Below are 24,376 nucleotides of genomic sequence, written 5' to 3'. Positions count from 1 at the left end.
ATATGTATTAGGTTATAATGAAATATTTATCTGTGTTAAGTTATATTGTGATATTTGGCACTCTTAAGGACTACTGGGGACTATTTGTTTACGTTTATGTAAATTACCCTGACAAAATGGTAGTTCTGTAATTTGATGACATTAAATTTCAAAAGTTGGGATAATTACAAAAATGCATCTTGACCTTAGCCAGTTTAATCACTTGATATCTTAGGCGTACACTTTCCTCTATGATAACAAATACCAGGCCATGGACTGATTTATCCTTAGCTATGTAACACCTGTAGCCCTCAAATGGGTCTGAAAATACCATTTTCGGTACCTCTACGCCAGCCTAGTTTTGAGGGGAGGATGCAGGGATGTGCAGGTGAGCAGCACACAGGAACCATCTCATTACGGGAAGATGGAGAGAGGAGCGGATCCTTTCCAACAAAGGAACAGATCACGTTCATTAGAGACTTCCTCTACGAGCTGTACATCCCAGGCCCAGCCTCACAGGATTCAGGGACGACGCTCAGCAGTCTTACTGTCTCTCTTTGTTTTCTTTAACAGCCAGATACGAAGGCACCCAATTTAATCTCTTTTAAGGCAACAGTGGGAACGGATCCTCTGAGGCAGACGACACGCAGTCTAACTGCCCTTTCACTGGTCAGTCAGACCAAAAAGGAGAATGTAAGCTAAGCTAAATAGCAGGGGGGGGGGGGTGGCGCACACTAAAACATGTTAAATATGCTTTCTAAGAAATTACGGCTCACTGCGTAAGTTAAACATGAGAATTTCCACCCCAGCAAATCTCTCATACAGAAATAACCTAACACTTAAGATATATCTGAATCATTATATATGTATTATTACTTAGCATCTAAAAGGACATAATATAAAAGGGGAGATTTGGTATGCTCCATAAATCTTATCTGCCAGGAGATCTAAAAATGAAGTCAGAAACAGCATCACTTTAAACGTCACTACGTAGGTTTTCTCAACAGCTCACTAAAACAAATACCCCAAATTTGCCCCTCCCCCCACACAAGCACAGACACACAGGTCTAATAAGTTGGGAAGTGGAAACATATTAACTTCAAGGAGTTCATTTTTAATTATGAAGAGTATTGTGTTTCTAGAAACTGGCAAACACGGAGCAAAACACCAATGTCCAGACCAGTGTGTATAACTTAAAATGTCCTGGCAAAATGTGCATCTTGCTGATGGGTCAGAAATATTTCTTTTTACAAATGTTTTGAGAACAATGCTTAAAATTATACATAGTCTGAAAACCTAATTTTCACAAAGTTTTCATGAAAAGGAAAAACACAAAAGTCTTTTGGGTTTCTTACAAATGATAGCTTTAGAAATGCCCAACTCTGAAAGCAGGAGGCATTTTTCCAGGAAAATACACCGACGGTAAAGGTGCTTCCTCTACAGCCTACGTGTCTGAGTCGCTTGCAGACCCTGGTCCGCTGCCATCCGCACCGTCACTTTCTTTGTCCCAGTCTTTCATGGATGCTCCCATCATGAAATCATCTCGGAGGATCGTCCATCCAGGGCCCTCTTCTGATCTCCCTTCGGTCTGAAGACAATTACAGAACCAAAATATCAAAAGGCAATTTAATCAGAAGGAAGTAACAAAGTGTATCAGCACTTAGTTTTACAACAGGAATGAAAAGACAAATTATAGATTGATTTAATTTATATACTATGTGATATGCATAAATGTGTAATAGTTATATGTTAATAAAATATTTTAATTCATAAAAGAACGTTGTTTTTTTGCAAGGGGTGGGAATATAGTAAAATCTAGTTTTATTACCAATTTTTTAAAATCTGGCAATCAAAACAAATATTTTTTAACGCTTAGTGACTATTAGAAAAATGTTGGCAAATTACTTTAAAACACAGAAATTTAACAAAGGTTTCTAACCCAAAATAAAAGAAAGAAAAGAAAAGTAACTTGGTTCAGCGCTAGGTTTTTATAGATGTTATCTCATTAAACATTTGATAAAAATTTGAACCAAATGTTCTTTATTTAGGTTATGATCTCATTGCCTGACCTAATCATGTAATCAAAAGACTACTCACATGCTAAAACGATAAATAACTGAAGCAGGCAATAAACATAATAGGTAGTCAATTCATTTTGCTTATTTATAGGATTTACGTAAAACTGTATGACAGCCTAAGAATTACAGCCTTTCATTTCATGGTACAACAGTACCACCTTGTGGTATTAATTAAGTAATACAATATATGCAGAACTCTAAGCTCTGGGATTTCTTTCCTTCATTCCACACATATTTATTGAAAACTGTGTACCAAGTACTGTTCTTAGAGTTAGAAATACACTGATGAACGAAACAAAGTCCCTGTCTTCTGGAGCTAACTACCTATGCCTCTCTATTTATGCCGTTCACAAAGCCACACAATGTTGGAAAAATCTCCCTAAATATGTAAGAACCCAGGTTAGAAAACAGTGTTTTCTTTATGGGGGCTATGCAATTTTTAAGAGAAGAGATAGTAAAGACATTTTCTACGTTACATGAGACTACTTATCTAATTCTGAAGCCACCTTTTATTTAAAAAAAACATAGCCCTGAAACAGTCATTCCATTTAGGGGGGAAAAAAGGACCCGATAACAAGTCAGAAACTTTTTCCTACTGGCTTACTCCCATCTTCCTGGGATCAAGGAATCAAGCAGAGCTTGTACCTAAAAATAATCCCCAAACTGGAGGGCACAGAAATGAGAGCAAAGATTTCAGAACTGAAGTAAGTCAAAAAGCACACTTTGTACTATAATTTAACCAACAAAAAGAACAAAAAATACCAGTGCTGGTTAAAAACCAACAGTCAAACACTTCCAAAGCCTTCATGCCACACCCCACGGGAGCAATCCGGCCGGAAGGTAACCTGTAACCCTGCTCGTGGGGATGGGGTTCGCCAGGCCTTCCCATCCCTCACTTCCACAGTATCAGACCTCCGTCCCTACAGCTATTTGGTTAGATTCAGGTACCTAACTGGATAAAAGGCTATTTTTCTTTCCTCTGCTTCGACTCAAGTTTTGTTTGCTCATCTTCTCACCTTAATTACCTCAGAGAAAGAGTTGTTCCCACGAAGGACCCACTTTGAGGAAACAATGAAAACACCTCTTCTGGCAAATTAATCATTCAGAGTTTTCAGGTAAGTTCTAAGTGTATGCTTCCTGGCACAGCCACATGCAAGTCACTGACTAGTAAAGACCTATCGGGACATTAATGTTTGTGTCTACACACGAACACGCACCGTCTCAACGGTGAGCCTTCCACGGTCCACAAGGGCACCCAACATGCTACCACCGTGTTTCCAACCAGAAGGCAGACCCCACAGGACTGAGCTCATTCCAGACCGTTCCTAAGGGAGGGCTCGTCGGACTGCCGGACTCCTCCACCAGGCAGCACCACGGAAGCTGCTGGTACCTGAAGATGAGGGAGGCGGAGGGGTGGAAGGACAAAGCCTTAAACACGTGTTCAGAGAGGAAGAAAGGAACAACAGTGGACTGAAGGAACGGCCTCCTTAATTAAAATGTTGAGACCATGCTTGTCTTGAAAGACAATTATGTAAACACGTGTTTCAGGCAGAGAGAAAAACAACAATAGATTCAAAGCATCTCTCAATTGACTAATTTGAAGACTAACAACAAATAAAGCTTTACTGGGGGATTTTGGTGGGTTTTTTTAAAGCATTTTGTATCACCTATATCAATACTTTTCCAATGTGGTCCCTAGACCTGCAGTGTTAGCATCAGTATCACTTGTCAGAAATTGAAAATCTTGGGGCCCATGGGTGGCTCAGTCGGTTAAGCGTCCGGCTTCAGCTCAAGTCATGATCTTGCAGCTCGTCGGTTCGACCCTGACTCAGAGCCTGGAGCCTGCTTCAGATTCTGTGTTCCCCTCCTCTCTCTGCCCCTCCCCCACTCATGCTCTGTCTCTCTCACTCTCAAAAATAAATAAACTTAAAAAAAAAATTGAAAATCGCAGGCCCCATTCCAGGCCTCCTGACGCAGAAAACTCTGGAGGCTGCAAGCTCTTTCGGTAAAGCCATCCAATGCGTCTGATACTTGCTAGTCTGAGAGCCACCCGTCTATGAAAGAACAAATATTTCTTAGGGAGTTGCATACAGCTAGAGAGAAAAGATTTTAGATTTTGGAAATCCAATGTTAGACACGTCACTGGATGTTTTATAAATCTCCATCATTCAAGCTCTCATATTACAGTGGTATTTTTGTTCTGTGAAGCAAGAATATGGAGGAAAAACAACAACAGAAAACCCCCCAACAATAGAAAACTTAGTACAAACAAGTGTGGGTTAATACATTTTAAAAGCAGGGTTTTTTCAATATCTGTCATGATGGCAGTCCAAGAAAGAAAACTCTGTCTTAAAGGCAAAAGGGTGACCCTTTACTTTCTATGCCTAAACTTCTAAATACACAGCGAGAAAAAAAGCAGGGGGTGGAGCGATGTCCATGTAGGGGACGGTGTGAACATGAACAGCTCGTCTTGCTCAACTGCAGAACTCAATAAAATAACAGAAAAGTGATTTTGTTTTAAAGATAAAGTCCACAAGGAGCAGATCCAAAGGGACACTGGCAACACCACTGTAGAAGGTGGAAGCAAGATGGACTCAGAGCTACTGCCTTGGCAACCCCGAGAAGGCGGACCCCAAAGACTGCAATTGTCAAGCTGCAACCAACCCAGTCTACACCGCAGAATCTTCAAAACGCCAACCAACCAAACCCCCGGGAACTGGCATTTACTGGATACTTCTGGAAGTGAGGGTAGGAATGGAAGGATCAAGAGAAAGACAACTGGGGAACGCAGTGTTGAGAGAGAATCGGATCTCTGGCTCTCGTCCCAGGTCCACGCGAGCTGGATGGAAGACTGTCCAACCTCTGGAGAGGCGGCGGCTGGCGCAGACGAAGGCACACGTACAGACCACAAACGGGATCCAGGTACAGGCCCAGCCCCCTTCTCACATCGGCCTCCCAAAACGCTGGGAGGCAGACCCTTTCCTTCCGGAAGGAGATAAGGAAGACTCTAGAGAAAATCTAGCCAGTCGCTAATAAATAACCAATCGAGAGAATGCTGTACTAAAGCTCGTGTCACGTGGACAACACCCACACAGTTCAGAACTTCAGTCGCCTCTTTGGGATTATTTGTTCTAATCAAGAATCTTACCCCAAAGAAAATAAATAACAAACACAAGCATTTAGAAAGCAACTTGTAGGAGAACCACACTGTTCAGAGAGAAGTAAAGTTAGGGGAAAATACTATTGATATCCTCAAAGAGTTGGGACATTACAGCGCACCCACAAAATGAAAGCAGTTTGCTATTTAAAAAAGAAACATCAAGGGAATAACAAAGACCTTGAAATTAAAAATGTGATGGCAGAAGCAGAAAATCGATACAAGGGTGAGAAGATAAAAGCTGAAGAAAATTGTGTAGAAAGGAAACAAGTAGTGGAAAACACACGATAATTACCTGGAGGACCAGCCCCCGGGGCTCGCCGTACAAAATTACAAGTACACAGAAAGAATGCAAAAAAGGAGGGGAAGAAAACCAATTAAATACTTGAAGAAATTTTTTCCAAAAGCAAAGGACACACATTTCCAGAATGAAAAGAGCCCTCCTGAATGTCCAAAACACAAAAGAAAAACTGAGCCACGTCAAGATCATCGCGTAAAATTTCAGAATTACAGATACTAACACAATATCCTATAAACTTCCAGCAAGAAAACAAACAAGTTTACTTAGAGACGATCAGGAATCGAAACAGATACAGATTTTCCTACAGCAATTCTGGATGCAAGCAAGCAAGAGACAAATGCCTGCAAAATGCTGAAGGAAAATAATTTCCAATTTTCAATTCAATCCCCAGATAAACTGTCATTCAAGTATGAGGGCACAGCAGAGGTACTTTCAGATAGAAGTTTACTTCTAGTAGTTCTCGGGAAACCACTGAGAATGTCCCCCACAAAAAGGTGGCGTAAGCCAAGAAGAGAAAGACACAGGACAGAAAAAGGAGGAGATCCAACACAAGAAGGAGAAGGGAAAGGACAGCGTTAGGGGAAATGGAGACTCCCTCCAGAATGGTAACTAAGCATCAGGAAGACTGACAATCTGCAGTATGGGCCCAGCATTTCAACCTGACACAACATGGGGGCTTCGCTTCACCAAACCAGTGGGAGTAAACCAGGAAAGAAGAAATGAGATCCAGGAAATAGGGAATCCAATGCAGGAGGAAGTCCAAAGACCACAAAAAACTTAAGTCCCAGGATGACAGCTGTGAAGCAGCCTAAGAGTGCAATCAGCCCAGAGAAGGAATGGGAGACTCCAGGAGGGAGTATCTCAGAGAAAACAATTATAATAATGTATTACCTGAGGTAACTGGATTGTGAAAAACTATATAAACCAAGAAAGTTACATATGAAAATCAGGACAATAATTAACTTCAGGAGAAACAAATAGAAAAGAAAGGAGTTATGAATACAGATATGTGTAAATGCCAAAGTAAGACCTGGCGGAGTAACAAGTGGGTTGCCCTAGGGGAGGAGTCGTGGAAAGTAGGCAGAATCAGGCAGAAGACTGTGTTTTGTAAATGTTTATTTATTTTTGAAAGAGACAAAGACAGAGCGTGAGCAGAGGAGGGGCAGAGAGAGAGGGAGACACAGAATCTGAAGCAGGCTCCAGGCTCTGAGCTGACAGCACAGAGCCCGACGCAGGGCTTGAACCCAGGAACCGTAAGATCATGACCTGAGCTGAAGTCAGATGCTTAACCAACTGAGCCACCCAGGTGCTCCCAGAAAACTGTTTTTATAATAAATAACCCTTTTGGCAAAAAGAGGCCTTTTAAACCACATGGATAAGTAGAAATGAATTTAAATAGAAAAAAAAAAACAGGACAGTAAGAAAGGAGAAAACAATTCCTCAGTGATTTTTATGAATCTAAGTTTTACAAGTCTCCTCTAAGATCTTCCCCAAAAATCTCCCCTAAGGCACCCTCTGGTTTTATTAACTAACCACAGGATTCTGTTTTCCTTCCCAACCTATTCAAATGAAAAAAAAAACCCTAAAAACATGAGTTATACTATAAAGCTATTATATGCTGGACAGCATACTAATATTGCCTTTTTTCTAAGTCTCTTGGGATTCCTAGCCAGACAGTGATTGTCTTCCTCACATCTTCTTTAAGGAAGTTGAGGCTCAAAGAAATGAAGCAACTTACTCAAGTTCAGTTAATAAATGGCTGAGTCAATATTCAAACTGGAATCGAGGATTCCAAGTCCAAGCTTTCTCTGTAATACCATACTGCTCTACAACCTAATCGATAACAACACTATATATTACCGTATCACCTGTTACAACCTATAAATTCCATAGCCAAATGAGTACTAAAATACACTGAAAATGACAATATGTTTAAGATACCATCTCTAAAAGTCAGAACTTGGGAAAATTATTTTACACAACAGATTTACATACTATCAATTTACTGTGGTTTTTTCCTCCCATAAAGATGATTTGCCATTAACTATAAAAATTTCCTGAATACCTAGAGCATCCACAAAGAAAAGGTGCATTAGAGATAAATGTAAGAAAAGAAGGCAGCTGAAGGAAATTCTAAATGTCATTCATTGGAAAAACTCAGCTACAGTGATTCCTAAGTAGATTTCATTATGTGTTAACACATCATGAGAATCAGGGTTTTTGTTTTGCTTATAAAATAGGTAATGGTAATTCAATGCGCTATTTTTACACCAGGAATAAAAGCCAAGAGAGTTCTGAATTTGAATCACAGCTAACTATTGATTACAACGCTGAAAATCAGAAAGTTTAGACGTCTAGGACTTGAAAGAAATTAAAGATAATTCCCTTTACCTTGGTATATAGTGCATATCTATATACATTTACTATGTACATATACTATATATATCTTTTCTATGCCTATGTGTGTATATACATATATATATTTACTATCGTCAGATGGACATTGTATTAACATGAAGCACAGACTGCAATGATCAAAATTTAGCAGCGTGTAAAGCCTGACAGTGTTGCTGCAGGCTGTCATAATTCAATGACCGAAAGCAACCTAACAAGATAACTCTCTGGGCCTACATCGACTGAAAAGTAAAACTGATTAAATGCAAAAACTTAATGAAAACCACATGATGCAAGGAAACAAAACAGTCCCTTCTCTCACTGGCCTGGTTTTATACAAATATTTAATCAAGATCATACAGAAGCAGTCTGCGTCAATTCTGAAGATGAAGACAACCCTTAAAAATGTTAATCAGCTTCCAGTTCAAGGTTCAAACGTACACTGGCAGCTATTGGAAAAGAAAACTGAAAACAGAGGTTTGGAATTATTCATTAGTCTAATACCAAATAATTAAGAGCTTAACCTCATTTCAATTTTGGAGGGGAACACTGAAGTCAAATCCTAAAACAATAAACAGTATAATCACATCTATATTTAGCAATCAGCAATAGTTGTGTTTTCACTGCTTTCCCTGAGAAGAACATTCAGTTTTCATTTTAATTTAGTTTCACCTAAATTAAAAAAGGTTCTTAACACACTGGCTAAATTCATCTTAATACCTTTGTTGTTGCAAGTTTGTTGTAAGCTGTTTATAGTTGTAGTTCGTAATCTGCTGATTACTGACTAAAACTTATCCGAAAGTTCTGCTGGAGAAATGAAGAATATATAGGAGATTCCTTTATACAAAAGATACATTCTGGCAGAAATCAACAAAAGTGAAATACGGCCCCAAATCTTTATAATCTGAATAAAGACATCAATGATTTTCTCATCATACCAGACATTAAAACATACCACTAACCATCAGGGATTGAAAATTTAATCAGGAAGCACTGAAAATTTCAATCTAGAACATGCAAGCGTTCTAATGAAGAACCTATGAAGTCAAGATTATATGAAGATCCCACCATCGGTATACCCTCAACTTCTCTCTGATTCTCCAAGAATTTTTAAGAAGCAATTTCTAATTGTCTTGACCAACCTGTGCCTTCTCCATCCCTTCACAAACTTGTTTTACCTCGCTTTCACTATAGTACTAGCATGGGATTCCAGGCAACAAGCCCATTTGTGCTCTGTTTTTGTTAACTATTACATAGCTTCCAGATTCTTGCACAGTTTACAAATTTAAACGAGTCATTAATAAAATCCAAGCAAACTAGAAAAGTATTCAGTAGGATATCCGGGGGGGGGGGGGAATCAAGATGCTAAAATTATGTCACCTTTAAGTATAGTCCAAGCACGTGTTAAATGTATAGAGTTCTCTAAGAAAACCTAATTCTGTGTGACTCGTCAAGAATTCAAGCCTAATCATCCTAAAAATTTTTAAAAATGCTTTTTTGATGCAGTTTTTTTTCATCTGCTGCACTTTTTAATTTTTATTTCACTTGCTGCCCTTGATTTTACTATGTCCTCAATACCTATGCTTTTGCTCAAAATGATTCTACTTGGTGGCTTCTATTCTAAATTGCTATCCTTACATCTAGCTTCACAGAGTTAAATCTGAGGAAACATTCCTGCAATAGAGGTTCTCCTCGTTGTTTACAATATCTCAAGAATTGTTAATAAGCTGAAGTTGACTAACTGCCAGAAAGACCAACGTGAGCACCTCAAGGAGCCTCTGTGACACAAGTGCTCTATGTATTTTTAGACTCAGCTAGGAGCTTGAAGCATTCAGAACTCATTCTGCTGGTTAGTCTCTTAAAGTCTATCCCCGTTCTTCTACCAGCTATGCTACACAGCACATAAATGAGAATTCAGATTTATCAACAAATTAGTAGAGCTGTGAATTCATCTAGAAAATAGACACTGATGTTTTAATGTCATAAACTTGTTAAAAAGTTTAAATGAGAAAACACTGTGAAAGTTCTCTGTAAAACTCAAAATATTACAAAGAAAAGTTAGTTATATCCAGTAGAACTGTGCATACTACCAATCTACCTGCTGAAATCAACAAAGGACTTAAAATTATATGGACAGCTCTCATGCAGGCTGCTGGAAAAGTGGGTGACTCCAGGTGCATAGCCTAAGAGCTTATTGTTCCAGAAACCAAGAAAGTACTCCAAGAAAAATGAGGTCGTGTCAAAGGGGCACCTGAAGCTAGTCTGTGAATTTAAACATCAAAAAAGGCATAATGATTCTAAAATACTGAGCAACTAGACATATTAAATAAAGATAAAGAAAAGCGGGGGGGGGGGGGGGGACAAGGCTCATTTGCCAGCATTGGAGAGGACACCAAGTCACCTCCTTACTCTGGAAGGCAGTAACTAAACGGAAAGGAACATTAACCCTCATGTTTTAGAATTTAAAATTTATCCCTAGAGACGCAAATAGAAATAAATGAGAAAATCACCATTCTGGAAATTCCAGTAATGCACCTGGTTTAAGCCGGGGTTATCAATTAAAAAGGGAAAAGACAGATGGGGAAAGGTGTATTTGCTCCTTTCAAATTATTCAAACCAGAAATTACTTTCTAACTGGAGAGGGGAAAACACACCTTTAATCAGGAAACATCTCTTCCCACTTCAACCAAATAAAACACGACTATTGCGAATACGGGACATTCTGGTAATAGGTCTCCTGCCACGACAGAGTACTAGCTCTACAGCCCTGAAGGATCACAACTATCAAACAGTTGTGCCAAAAGAGTGTAACTTAAATCCTGACCTTCAGTCCCAACTTTCCACTTACAGTAAAAGGGCACAGAGGAGAAAGTTGAAAGACATGATGAAATGAATTCAGAACCTGGACCCTTCGGTAAGACACCTGGTTTAGTCATACATGAATCTTCTGAATTGTGTGATATGTGGATTTTATCTGAAGCTGTTGAAAAAAAAACAAGACTTTCTAGGATAGTATGGGTATTATCTTCAAATCAAATCATCACCCCCAAAGAAACAAAAACTACACAGAGATGAACACAGGCAGAGAGGTCTATAAAACAAATACACAGACACGTGTCAACAATGTTAGAATCCAGGTGATAGAAACACTGGTCTTTCATTACTTTTTTCCTGTTTGAAAATTTCCAGAAAGTAATAGGGGGTAAAAAAAGATTCTAAAATTTCTATTAGGCAAACAGTGATTAAATCAGGATGCATTTAATATCCAGTAAATTTTAATTAATTCCTTGATAAAAGAATAGAAAGTCAATTCTAACAGTGAACTTAAACAATTTCTTAAATGAGTTTCATAATTCTGAAATTCTACTATGGTAATACTTTTATCTTCCTTAACAGTTTTGAGACATGAGATTTTAAACTCTATCAGTCTGGAGCGCCTAGGTGGGCCAGTCAGTTAAGCATCCAACTTCAGCTCAGTTCACGATCTCACAGTTCAAGAATTCAATCCCGCATCAGGCTCTGTGCTGACAGCTCGGAGCCTGGAATCTGCTTCCGAGTCTGTGTCTCTCCTCTTTCTGCCCCTCCCTGGCTCATGCTCTGTCTCTCTCTCTAAAAAATAAACATTAAAAAAAATTTTTAATCAGTCTCCATGTGCTGCTACCCATCCAATGAAGGGAATGTGAGACCCGGGGAAAAAAACAGACCACAAACCATCTTTCCCAACATCCTCTTTCCGGTCTCAGTGGGGACCATGTGGCTCATAGCCTAGTTCATCTAGGCGAGAGGGGAGACACAGTTTTCAGTTCTGCTTCAAATTAAAAGCACCTCAAACTTTGTAGGTAGCAGGCACAAATGATTTTGGAGCAATACAGACAAAGTTTTAACCCAGATCCTAACAATTACTATCAATGTGAGCAGGGGCAAGTCACTTAATATTTCTGATTTGGGGTTACTCACCTCTAAAATGAGAATTTCTAGTACTTCTAAAAATAGTAATTATATAAAAACCCCTTTCAGTACCTGGAACAAAACAAACACCAGCAAGTCCCCTCCTGGTCCCTCTACCACCATTCTTACTTAGCAATGCCTCGAGTCATCACATGTATGGACAGAGTCCCCAACTAGGGACACATGTAATCTTCTAATGATGCTCACAAAGATGAGACCTGTCAAATACCATAGTACGAAAGCATTCATTTAGAAATCAAGCTTTCCTTGGTAAGTACAATCCTGTCAGTAACAAAGTTGGCTTAAGCACGGCTTAAAATGAGGAAGAGAAAGTAGACAGATTTCTAGGTCCTCAAAACCCAGTTTTATTATGTTTTAAGAATTATGCATTGCTAGAGTAGATACACTTAAAATGAGAGAGAACTTTCCAAATCTAGACATATTTTTTATAACACTGTTGGATAATTTCTGGATTATCCAATAATTCATTAAGTAGTATGGTTTCTTTTCAAATTGGTTTCCAACTGAGACTCATTTTTGACTATTATCTGTTAGGAAAAGTAAGAAATACAAGGAACACAAAATAAAAATGACCGCAAACATTTATACAGTACTAGGCTGAGCACTGTTCTAAGCACTTTACCTATACTGACTCAGCTGACTCTCAGTTAGTTCTAGGAGAGGGTGAGGACTACTAGAACGATGGTCTTCACACACAAGCGCCTGGGGAACGGCCTGGGTAAGTAACCCACACACAGTAAACGGCACACCAAGTGGTTCCAACCCAGGCAGTCAGATTCCAGAGTCTGTGGCCTTTGCTACCATATAATACATCATGCATCCCCATCAACATTCTCAGCTGCCTAGACTCAAAACAAAAAACAAACAAAAAAGCCAAATCAAACCATAAAACAAACAAAAACCCCCAACAAACCCAGAGATGATTTTCAGCATGAAACAGTAAAACAGTCTTTTGATTTTAAAAAATGCACCATCTAAGGGTAAGCATGTAGCGTAAGACCCACTGTGCACAAAACAATAAAAAAAAAGCTTCGACCTCATGGATGAAAATCCTATACAAGCATCCACTTGAGCAGCTTCAAATACCAGGAGACATATGGCACCATTAGTAATTTTTACTTTAACAGTAACTAAAGATTTCTACACAAGCTCCGTAATTAGTTCTTTTCTTCCCTCATATGCATATGTCCCCCATGTCAAAATGCTACACGTACCATTGTGCCAAACATAAGTTCACTTTGATTACAACTGCTGTCCAAATCCAAAACCACACTATATTAAAGCGAAACAGCCTATTTCAAAAGGAGTTGAGAAACTGGCTTTCAGCTGTTCCCATCAATAGCCATGTGTTCAATCATGCTCATTCGCATTTCAGACTTTGGAGTCTCTCTTTTGTCTAAACTCTCATCTTATTTCGGCATTTTCGGTAAACAAACACGAAGCTGAATTATTTACAAAGCTAGAATTCCACACATTCCAGCCAGAGCTTCTTTTATGTGCCAGGGAAACACTGTTGCCATGCGATGCAGGGGCAATGTAAGGACAGCATCCTTCTCTACCCCCTTGCCTGCCTTCCACTCCCCCCCAAAATTAAATCCTGAAAACTGCTGAGGGACCCCCTAGGGAACTACGTGAGGGGTCCCTCCACTCCTAGGTTTCTTACTTCAAAAGCAGGAAGTCGGTAGGTCTCTGAACCAGTTTTAACAGAACACAGCAGTGCGGAGTCTAAGTTACTAAGATACCAAAGAAGCCAGGTATTTCAAAAGCATTCCCTCCCCTAAATATCTAGCTACGAAGGAAATGTGACTGCCGTTAATAAGAAATGTATGAGAGACAGAGCCCCCAAACATACCTCTGTGTTTGACATCTCAAGTGCTCATATCACAAAAGTCAGAAAAAAAAAAAACCTTTCTCCTCCAGTAACTTTTTCTCCAAGGGAATTTTTAATTGAAATTTGTTGTCCAGCAATCACTAAGAAAATTACACTTTCACAGAAACTGGCTAACATTTCCCCTTGCCATAAGAAAATTATTGTTGTGCCTTCATTATCAACACAGGTGAACATGATATTAGCAGCTTCAAATAAATGAAAACCATGCAAGTCTTAATTCAAGAGTCTGAGTAACATAGGGTCAATGCTTCCTGTAACAGCAGCCAATACATTATTCTCTTTTAAGATTCAGACTTAAAATTCATCATATACAGAGGTGCTTCAGCCCCATCTTTAAGGAAATAGACACTTAAATTCTAAGAAATCTGACTAAATTTAGTCAACTTTTCAAGAAAAGAGCAAAAGGAATAACTACAAATTTGAAGAGTAGGGGAAAAAATAATGGCTCCAGCTTATTAAAATCTTGATTATTCAATGTATTAGGAAAGCATAACACTCTAGCTAGGCACGTATTCTGAATGCAGGAAGGAAAGAACTATTGCCCTACATTAAAACTTAAATTTTTAGTGAATACTCTTATACAAAATAGAAATTGTTGTTGCTTCCTTAAACAAAGTGTCCTCAATATAATCTTTCTAAATACCACTCGGGGTCAAAATCAAGGAATCAGTCAATGCGTCTTCTCACATGTTGGTATGTAGCTGATACAGGGCTTCATTTATTTGGTTCAAGAGCAGGATTTAGGTTCTGGATTATAGAACTCTCTCCACAAGAGCAGGATTTATAGGTTCTGGGTTATAGAACTATCTCCAAATAACTGACAATTCTTTAAACCTAAAACATTTAAACTTAATCATGTGAAAAACTCTCTAAATTACAGTATGCACGTTCCCTGACTAGGTGAACAGGTTCCGTTGTTGCTAAAATCTCAGGGCCCTAGAGAGACAGAAAGGACTTATGAATTTCTGCCACAACGGGCCTCACTCCCCACTGCTCCTCTGTGCTCTTACTTCCTGCGCCAGCCCAGTGCTCTCCCGACACGGGCTGTTTGAACCTGCTCTTTACGGCCATTCGTCTCATTTCTGATTACAAGCTGGAGCGGACTTCATCTTGTAAGTCTTCAGCTCTACAGAGGATGTTGGGGGGGGCGGTGAAACAGGAGATGGGGATTAAAAAGCACACCTCTCGTGATGAGCACTGGGTGATGTACAGAAGTGTTGATTCGCTCTAACTGTACACCAAAAACTAAGAGAATACTGTATGTTAACTACACTGGAATTTGAAATAAAATAAAATAAACTCTTCATCTCTCAAACATGCTCCACATTTTATGGTTTTGATTTTGTGAAGCAGTCACCCCTTTTGAATCTCCCAAGTCGTAAACCTGGGGTCCTCACAACTGGCCCTGAATCAGGTGAGTCTCAAAGGAAGTCAACCTAAACCTCCAAACTGCCTCTCCACCCTGGTTCCTCTCTTCCGCCAACCCCCACCTCACGTCAGCTTAGTTCAGGTTTTCCCCTCTTGCTTTATGGCAACAACTACCCGCTGGCTGCTCTCCTGACAGTCTTTCCATCCTTCAGCCCTCTTTTCCTTAAAAAGAATCGAATCTGATCAGGTCACTTACTGATGAAAATTTATAGCTGGCTCCCAAATGCCTAAGGAATGAAGTCCAAATTCCCTAACAGAAGACAGAAGACTTAAGAATCTGACCCCAACCTATTTCCTCAGAATCCCTTTTTCGGCTTCCCAACCCATCAGCAAACACCCTATATTCCAACCTGTATGAAAGAAAAAAAGAAAAAAGAATGGAAATTATTAAGGATGTGAAAAATCGGAGCACTGGGAGACTTTCCTCCCCTGCAGTAGCATGAGGACGGCCAGGCGCTTCTCCTTGGATTTCTACCAGTGAGAATGTCTCTTTATCAGGACTTCGTTCTCGGACACTTACTTCACTTCTCTTCAATGTGTACAAAGACTCTGTTTCAATATAGGCTAGTTTCAGCAGCCTTGAACACTGGCTCTAATTTATGACTTTTTAAATGAAATTCTTTAGCTCAAAGGTAAACATTTCAACAGAAATACCACTCACTGGTGCTTCCTTTCCTGCTATCAGGATTCACATCGTACAATGGAAAATGCTTCTTCAGATACTCAAAGCAGCTTTACCTACAGACTAGGTTAGTCCAAGGAATGGACTAGTGGCTTCACTATGTTTGCTTCTTGACATTTTAAAATGAAAGCCAAGTGTCTTGTGCTCTCCGGAAGCACTTTCCTCTTTAGAGTCCTGTTTTCTACGAACACCCTCCCATCATAGTATTTCCGACTTCTAAACCTTCTAATTTCATAAGCAACATATCATCTGTGTTACCTGGATCACCCGTGTGAACAGTTTTCAAATGACTTCTCTTCTTGTTTCCAAATGAAATGTTTAGTGGACTGATTCACTCCAAAGAGCCAACCTCCACTGAATTTAACATTTAATACTTTACCTAAAATTTCGAGGTTAAGAAGTTTAAAAAATTTTGGATAGGAATCGCTCTTTTCTTAGATTCTCTCACTTCCACTAACAGTGTTCTTTCTCATGGCCCTATCTCAGAAAAATATACATGAAATAAAAAAAAACCCCAAATTACCTAAGTCTCTACTATTGATTTAACAAGATTTGTGGTGACATGACATGCTAGTGAATCGAGAAAACAATGGGCATTACTGAGAAGCAGACACAGGGCCCTGGAGTCACAAACACAAGTGACCTACTTCTGCATATAAGCTTTGCAACATAAGGAATTAAAAAAAAAATAGATGGTTGCATTTGTAAATGACAGAGGTGCAATGTGTTTACATTTACTAAAGTGCTGGACATCCACTGTACAAACGGCCTGGGCTAACATGACGAAAGAGATGTGCAATTGTAATTAAGGAAAAAAAGTTAACCCTTTCATCATGTAACAGAAGAAACAGCTCATTTTTTTAATAGATGAAAAATACTTCAACTATTCCCTACCCTAAGTTCTAGTGAAGGCTTTTTGATTTACAGTTATTAGCTGTTATCTCTTCTGAAATGAGCCCATCAAGTACCTTTTTGTTTTACTTTGCAGTATCCAGGCTCAGCTCCAAGAAGTAAAGTATAGTAATTAATGACTCAAATGTAATTTAATATATCGGTTTGACATCTTTTAACTTATGTCTTTTCAAACTCTCTTGCCCTAAAAACGATCTTTAAAAAGCAATTATACCTTTTTGGCCTCTAAGGAAAGCTTTCCCAGAAAGCCTTTACTCCAGAAATAATGACTGCATATAATAAAATTAAGAAAACATAGATTTAACAAATTCAAGGGCAACATTATTCTCCAAGTCAGCCAAATCAGAAGATTATAAAAATATCTTGATAAATAGCTAATGACATGAAAGGCAGTCTTTGGAACATACAAAAAATTTGCTCTTATCTAGCAATCAAAAGCCTTTGAATAAGATTATGGTTTTTAACCGTAACAAGCCGACTTTTAACAGTTAAAGTTGTAGCTCACAAAAATAACAGATATAAAAACATAAAATGAAATAAATCAAATGTAGATGTGTGTGGTGCATAATACACATGACCCTTAAAACAGATTTAAAGGTAGGTCATAGCTATATGACATGTAAAGAAATGATTCAGTAATTCTGCCTATCTATCAGATTAAAAAACAAAATCAATATACTAGGTATTTTTTTTAAATCATACACTCTCTTTTCTTTATTTTCTAAGATGTAAAGCTAACCACACACACATCAGAGCACGAGCTCAGATGTCTAGAGATCCGAAAAGGAAGAGGGATGTTTATAAAGCTTGACTCCAAGATGCAGACTCAGGAAAATGCAGGACATGCCTGTGTCTGCTTTACGTGGACATTTTCCTCTCTGTAAGGCTACAAGTTTAGCCTACAATGTTTATAAGCAAGTAGTTTTTATATAATCCACTTCAAAACATAAAAAAATCTCTATTATTGGGGTACCTGGGTGGCTCAGTCGGCTAAGTGTCTGACTTCAGCCCAGGTCATGATCTCACAGTTCCTGAGTTCAAGCCCCACGCTGGGCTCTGTGCTGTCAGTTCAGATTCTGTGCCTGCTTCAGATTCTGTGTCTCCCTCTCTTTCTGCCCCTCCCTCACTCATGCATGCTCTCTCTCTCAAAACTGAAAATAAACATTAATTTTTAAAAATTTTTCTATTATCAAATATTTAAAGATTTACTGCTTGTGAAATATTTTATAATTAATGTTTAATTTTTTAAAAAAGGTTTTTATTCTATTTTTTTAATTTTTTTTATGTCTTTTATTTATTTTTGAGAGACAGCGCGAGCAGGGGAGGGTCAGAGAGAGAGGGAGACACAGAATCGGAAGCAGGCTCCAGGCTCTGAACCAGCTGTCAGCACAGAGCCCGACGCGGGGCTCGAACCCACGAACTGTGAGAACGTGACCTGAGCCGAAGCCGGCCCCTTAACCGACTAAGCCACCCAGGCGCCCCATAAAAGGTTTTTATTCTATTTTAGAAGAAACTGCATATGTGTGCAAGTGGAGGACGGACAGAGAGAGAAGGAGAGTGAGAATTCCAAGCAGGCTGTCAGCACAGAGCTCAAAGTGGGGCTTGAACTCATGGGGCTAGAACTCACGAACTGTGAGATCAGGACCTGAGCTGAAACCAAGAGTTGGACACTTAACCGACTGAACCACCCCTTATGACTAACTAAAGACTACCAATAATTCTGTTAAAGCAATAGGAAGTTACAAGAAGATTCATTAACCTCTTTGCTTTTAAAATAAAAAGGAAATCTTCCAATTATAACAGTAGACATGCATTTATCTCTAATTCTTATGGAAAGCCCACGTAAAATTTAAAAATATAAAAATCATAAACAAATAAGGAAACAATACAGAAGGGGAAATAATTATAGACACAAAATGCCGACAAGTTTTGGGACAAAAAGGAAAACTGGATAGAGTAGTGGTAACCAATCAGAAAGAAGAAAAAGCTAATGTTTAAGTGAGAAATTGGATCCATGCTTAGGAACTGGAGGCGAGTGGGCAAGAGGATATGAGGCGATAAAAATACACGATTGGCTGACGGTCTGTGTTAAGAAGCAGTGGGACTTTGAAGTCCCCTCCCTAGCTCATGGAGGCAGGTGGCAGGCGCTAGCACAGACAGGCAGTGCAGTCTCTGAAGGTCGTGAACTCAGGAACAGTGATGCGTCCAAGGAGACTGTGCCGAACATGTCTGACGCGTGGCTACGTCACCCCCACCTCCGCCTCTGTGGTCACTTTGCCTCCTCCCACTTCCGTCTGGCAAATCTCCCCTGTGCATCTCTTGCGAGGACACTTAACACTGGATTAGAACCCACCCAGATAATTCGGAATGATCTCATCACCTCAGGATCCTTAAGTTCATCATGTCTGCAAAGACCCCTTTTCTAAATAAAATACATTCATTGGTTCTGGGGATCAGAACACGGACCTATCATTTTAGGGACCACCATTCCACCTGCTACATATAATCAGCCAACACATCAGCCCAAGTTCCATGTGTTTCTAAGAAATAAAATAAAGCAAGACAAAACGAAAATGAAAGCACTGCTAATGTATATTCATATAATGGATCCAGTCTTCAGTTTATATTATTACAATTCTACCCAGCTTTCTTAATATGAAACTACTGGCTCTTTTTTATTTTTGAACACAGACTTTAATGCCACAACTATGAATAACAGGAATAACAGGTTTAAGGAACTGAAGACATAGAGAAGGTATCCAGGTTACACATGGACCAACTCTAAATTTTAAAGATTTCACAACAGTAGAAATACAGGATCAAAAGCCTGGGTCCTGACCCATTATGCCCAGGAAAGGGACAATGGGAACTTCCATAAAAGCTCTTCTGCTAGACTGTCTGAGAAGGGAAGGAGCATCTACCAGGAAAATGGTGCTAGGAAAAGGCAAAATATGAGATAAAAAGGAAAATCTAGTTTTCTACTTAATTAATATCCTTCTTTATCCATTTCAATAATCTACTTCTCATTTCTGAATAGCATTTTTGCTCACATTTCCCACCTCTACCGTCCCTCCTTCTCTTCAACTGCATTAAAAGTTCACCTATTTCAAGGCTCAGTCCAGCATCTGACTCTCGATTTCAGCTCAGGTCATGATCTCACAGTTGGTGGGCTCTGCGCTGACAATGTGGAGCCTGCTTGGGATTCTCTCTCCCTCTCAAAAGTCCACCTATTTCAAGTAACTTCATAGGTTTGCTGATCTATGTCCTAAATGAATAGTACAGTTAAATCAAAATTTCTCCCACAAACAGGACAGCCACTTAATTTATCCCTTACCTAGTGTAACTGGTGATAATGTGCAGTCTAGACATACTAATGTAGAATCTGTTCATCTTATTTGCTTATTTACTTTCAGCCATCTGTCTATCTGAATTTAAAAGATACAAGGACAGCACCAGGTACAAACAGGCACTTAGTAAATACTTTTGTATTAATAAATGACCCAATCAGAAATACTATAGAACTTCTGTTATTCATATGGAAAACCAAGCCCAATAAAAATAATGAGTTTGGTGGTTTTTCTATAAATATGAAATAGAAGTGAGAGAGACATTTTAAAAATAAATGTGCCAAATGCTGTTAGTGTGGGGTAAGAAGTTCTAGAAACAAATTATTTCGAGAGCAAAGACATTGGTTTGACCGTGAAGTATAATGAAACAAAGTCAAGGGCAAAAGTGCCAATGGTAAGGAAGAAGAAACAATGGCACCGGAAAGAACCCTTCACGTATTTTCACAACTCCTGAAAAAAACAATCCCAAAGCAAAACAAATGATTCTATTAAAAATTATTTTGAAATGAACAGAAAAAAGAAAAAAATAAAGATCTTTCTTTTTCCATCTTCTTGCTAGCGCTTTCTCATTCAATGCTATTGGGTCTTTTTCTGATTTTTAAAGTAAAATGTCCCTAGTGAGAACACAGCAGGTTAGATGTTTAATTAAAAAGTATAAATCTCCAAACAAAGTATTCATGTGTTTATAATTAATTCTGACAAGCACTTTAAAATAGTGTTTAGGGGCACCTGGGTGGCTTGGTCAGTTGAGCGACTGAATTACGCTTGGGTCATGATCTCGTGGTTCGTGGGTTCAAGCCCCGCGTCAGGTTCTGTGCCTGGAGCCTGCTTCAGATTCTGTGTCTCCCTCTGCCTTTGCCCCTCCCCTGCTCATGCCCTGTCTCTCTCTCTCTCAAAAATAAATAAAAATCATTAAAAAAGATTTTTTTTAACTAAAACAAGTGTTTAATCTGCAAGAGATAAAGTTAAACAGCCTAGAAAACTTTTGTCAAAATTAGGCAAAATGGCAACTTAATCAAAGACCTTGAAACAATACTTGAACCCTAGGCTGGCAGGAAATTCCTGGATGCCCTTCTTGCCAGAGTTTCAAACGGCACACTGACAACTTCTAACAGAGACTCCTGTTTCCTGACGGACTACTTTTTCTCGGCAACAGAAATGAAGCCATCAAGTACACCTGTACTTTGCTTTCATTGAAAAACAAAACAAAAACACAGCACAGAGCCCTGCTGAGAGTACAGCACATTTTAGAACCTCTCACCGAGCACATTAAAAAGGAAACCACGCGGGCCCACAGGAGGAAAGGACGGGAGGAGCCCAGTCACTGTGCCAGGCAGGCGTCATGAGCAGCATTTACACTCTGTCTTCCAAACGGCCAGACCTCACCAAGCGCCTCGGCACCAGGCCGGCTCTCCACCACGCTCCCCGGGGCTCCGACCCTTCACGTTGTAGCCACGTGCCGTCACGGGCACCTCTGCAGGCGACCGTCTCACACCGAAGCTGTATCCCTCGCTTAGGTTTCTATTCTCCAAAATGCACAAAGGGCAGGCTTTCAGATACGAGAGGTCCAGCCCCATCTGTGAGCCCCCTGGTTCCTGAGCGCTAACAGCAGAGGGACCCATGTCACATGTAGCTGGCAACTTCCATGCGGAATCAATCATCATGAAACTTAAGAATCCAAACTTTCACGTTTGTAGTGTGCTTTTTCAGCCCAAAACTTCAGTTGAAGAGCTACAGGTCAGATGGGCTGAATTCTCTATAAAAGTCTTACCTGCTTGGCTTTCGGGTTCTTTCCAGTCAAACTTTTCTCGCTTGTACTTGCATCCATCCCCCTCAGAACGCTGATGAAGTCTTTCTTGGAAACAGTCGATATCAACTTGGCACGTTTTCTAATTGAGCTTCCAGCTTCCTTAACCTTTTCATCCACGTTCTTCTGATGCTTCTGAACGGCATTGAATAGCTGTACCACACCCCTATGGAACCGAGAATGACCAGAAAAACAGTAAATAACCACTACACTAAGTGCAAACACACAGGATGAGAACAACATCTTTTTACCGCTTAGGAAAGAGGTAGGCATTTATAGGCACTCAAATGAGAAGAGCTGAATCTGAAAAATGAACAAATATTTCAATGAAGTCATACAAATTTCTGAATAGAGAATAAATATATGTGGATTGGTAGGTGATTTTTCTTTTCAGCTTTCAAAATCAACTTCTGTACAATTAGAACTAAAAATTACTTTTAACACAAACACCTCTTTCTCAAAATAGAAGTCCACAATAACTGAAGGCATTACAATGCGATGGAAAGAGAGCAGCCTTCCCAGTTAGCTGTGTAGCCACTTGACTCTAGGAAAGGTTTTCTGGATCTCAATTTCATCTATAAATGGGAAAAATAATACTCCTGCAGCTTAAAAAATATTGTTATATCTGCAATTCTTACAATATAAAACTAATTTTCAAATCCTATTCTAAGACATGCTTATTTAAAATATGTTGTTCTGTAGTTAAGTTCATTCCAAGATGAACTCTGAAGGTTAAGACCTGCTGTGTCCGTTACGGCAGCCACAAGCCACACGTAGCTAGTGAGCCATGACTGGGGCTGGCTCATCTAAATTGCAACATGTTCCAGGTGTACAATACACACTGAGTTTTGAAGACTTAGTAAGAAAAAAGACCATTTTAAAATCTCATTAATAATTCTTTTATATTGATTATGTGATAAAAATAAAAATGACTTGGATATACTGGGTAAAATAAAATACATTACTCAAATTAATTTCACCTCTCTCTCTCTCTTTTTTTCTTTTTTTTACTGTTTTCAATGTGGCTACCAAAAAGTTTTAAAATATGTATGTGGCTCACATTAAATTTCTACTGGACAACACTGACTTAAACCACTAACATCCTTTCTAACTGTAAAATTCTGTCACTGGGAGAGGTACTCTGCCACGGGCCCGGAGCATCCCTGCACATTCTTGCTAAGTTTTTCAAGGATGCAAGGCCTGGCGGCTCCTTACACAGGTCATTCCTGAGAGTTTAGTTTACCGCATGCAACCTCGAGGGAGGAGGTAATATCTCCCCCAAGACAAAGAGCAGGCTTGTTACCATTCGCCACAAAAGCAACAGATTCCCGAGTACTGTGTTCTCCTGAAACACAACCCAGTGCACACTGATGCATCCACACAGGGCACCTGGGCTGCCCCTGAGGGACAAAGGGAACCGGTGGGAACCTGATGCTGCGTCTCCTGCTTTGCCAACAGTAACAAAGCCCTTTGTCTCTGACCCAGTCTCCTGTCTTCTGCCAGTATCCAGGAAACGAACAGGCTAGATTATTATTAGCTTATATATAAGGAGGGTAAAATTCCACACCCTTCAGAGCAGGGCTGGGACCCAAGTGAGGAAAGTAAGGTGCCTAGGGTAGAAAATTTAAGGAGGCACTTATTCTTGTGCACCAACCATGTACATTTCCAAATTCTTCATATGTTATTAATTTATTTCTCAGAGAAATCCTGCAGGGTAGACATAATATTCTACTGTTTTTATAGGTAAATAAACTGAGACAGAGAAAAGTTAGATAGTGTGCACGAGGATTAAGTCAGCACTGGGATCTGAACCTAGCAGTCTGGCTCCACTGCTCACACTCTTACCTACCTTACTGCAGAACAGCCACATGGCTTAAAAACGACCCACATAATGTAGGAACTAGAAAACTAAAAGTAATTCCACATATAATTGCTATATGCTTGAAGTGGCAGCTCAAATGTTCTCTCCTCTGTGAAGTCTTCCCCTGCTCCCCTGACTGTCTCTGGCTGTATGTTCCCACACACAGGATACACCTCTAGTCTCAGAGAGACTAGAATTCCTACAGGTGAGCAGGCGATGACCAGCCGGCAGCCACCAGGTGCTATTTGTCTTTGGACACAGAGGGCATCAAACAAACACTTGGTGCGAATGATAAAAAAAAAAAAAAAAAGACAGTGAAAGGTCAGCATAAATCTGTTATCTTGTTAATTCCTATGCCTTAAGTACAATGCAAGACATAAAAACAGTCATCTAGTGCCATTAATTCAGACAATCATCGTGAGAGAAATGCATGTCTAACTACACTGTTCTCGTGACTATAAAAACATGATCTGAAATAGGTTCAAACCAAATATGCACTTAGGATGTTATATTCTTGCCTCACGAGACCTGCAAAATCTTTAGCTGAATTCAGTATTAAGTAGGCAGGTT

General features: G+C 39.4%; 1 protein-coding gene across 2 annotated transcripts in view; it reads right to left on the bottom strand.

Moving 5' to 3' along the window:
* Positions 1-1,054: 1,054 nt before the first annotated feature.
* Positions 1,055-24,376, bottom strand: part of RRP15 (ribosomal RNA processing 15 homolog) — a 37,896-nt gene continuing 14,574 nt past the window's right edge. The window contains exons 4-6 of one of the 2 annotated variants that reach the window (XR_003906970.1): positions 21,910-22,111; positions 3,275-3,447; positions 1,484-1,567 (exon numbers count right to left, since the gene is read on the bottom strand). Coding sequence is in view for 1 of the 2 variants with exons in the window: in XM_029935656.1 (XP_029791516.1) it covers positions 1,424-1,567; positions 21,910-22,111 (346 nt within the window). In the remaining variant the exon portion in view is untranslated. Of the gene's footprint in view, positions 1,568-3,274; positions 3,448-21,909; positions 22,112-24,376 lie in introns of both variants that reach the window. The other variant, XM_029935656.1, reaches the window with a different exon arrangement.

The sequence above is a fragment of the Suricata suricatta genome, chromosome 3 (assembly GCF_006229205.1).
Source record: "Suricata suricatta isolate VVHF042 chromosome 3, meerkat_22Aug2017_6uvM2_HiC, whole genome shotgun sequence".
In the NCBI taxonomy this organism is placed as follows: domain Eukaryota; kingdom Metazoa; phylum Chordata; class Mammalia; order Carnivora; family Herpestidae; genus Suricata; species Suricata suricatta.
Note: the sequence above shows the minus strand (reverse complement) of the source record. Positions and strands in the feature narration are given on the sequence as shown.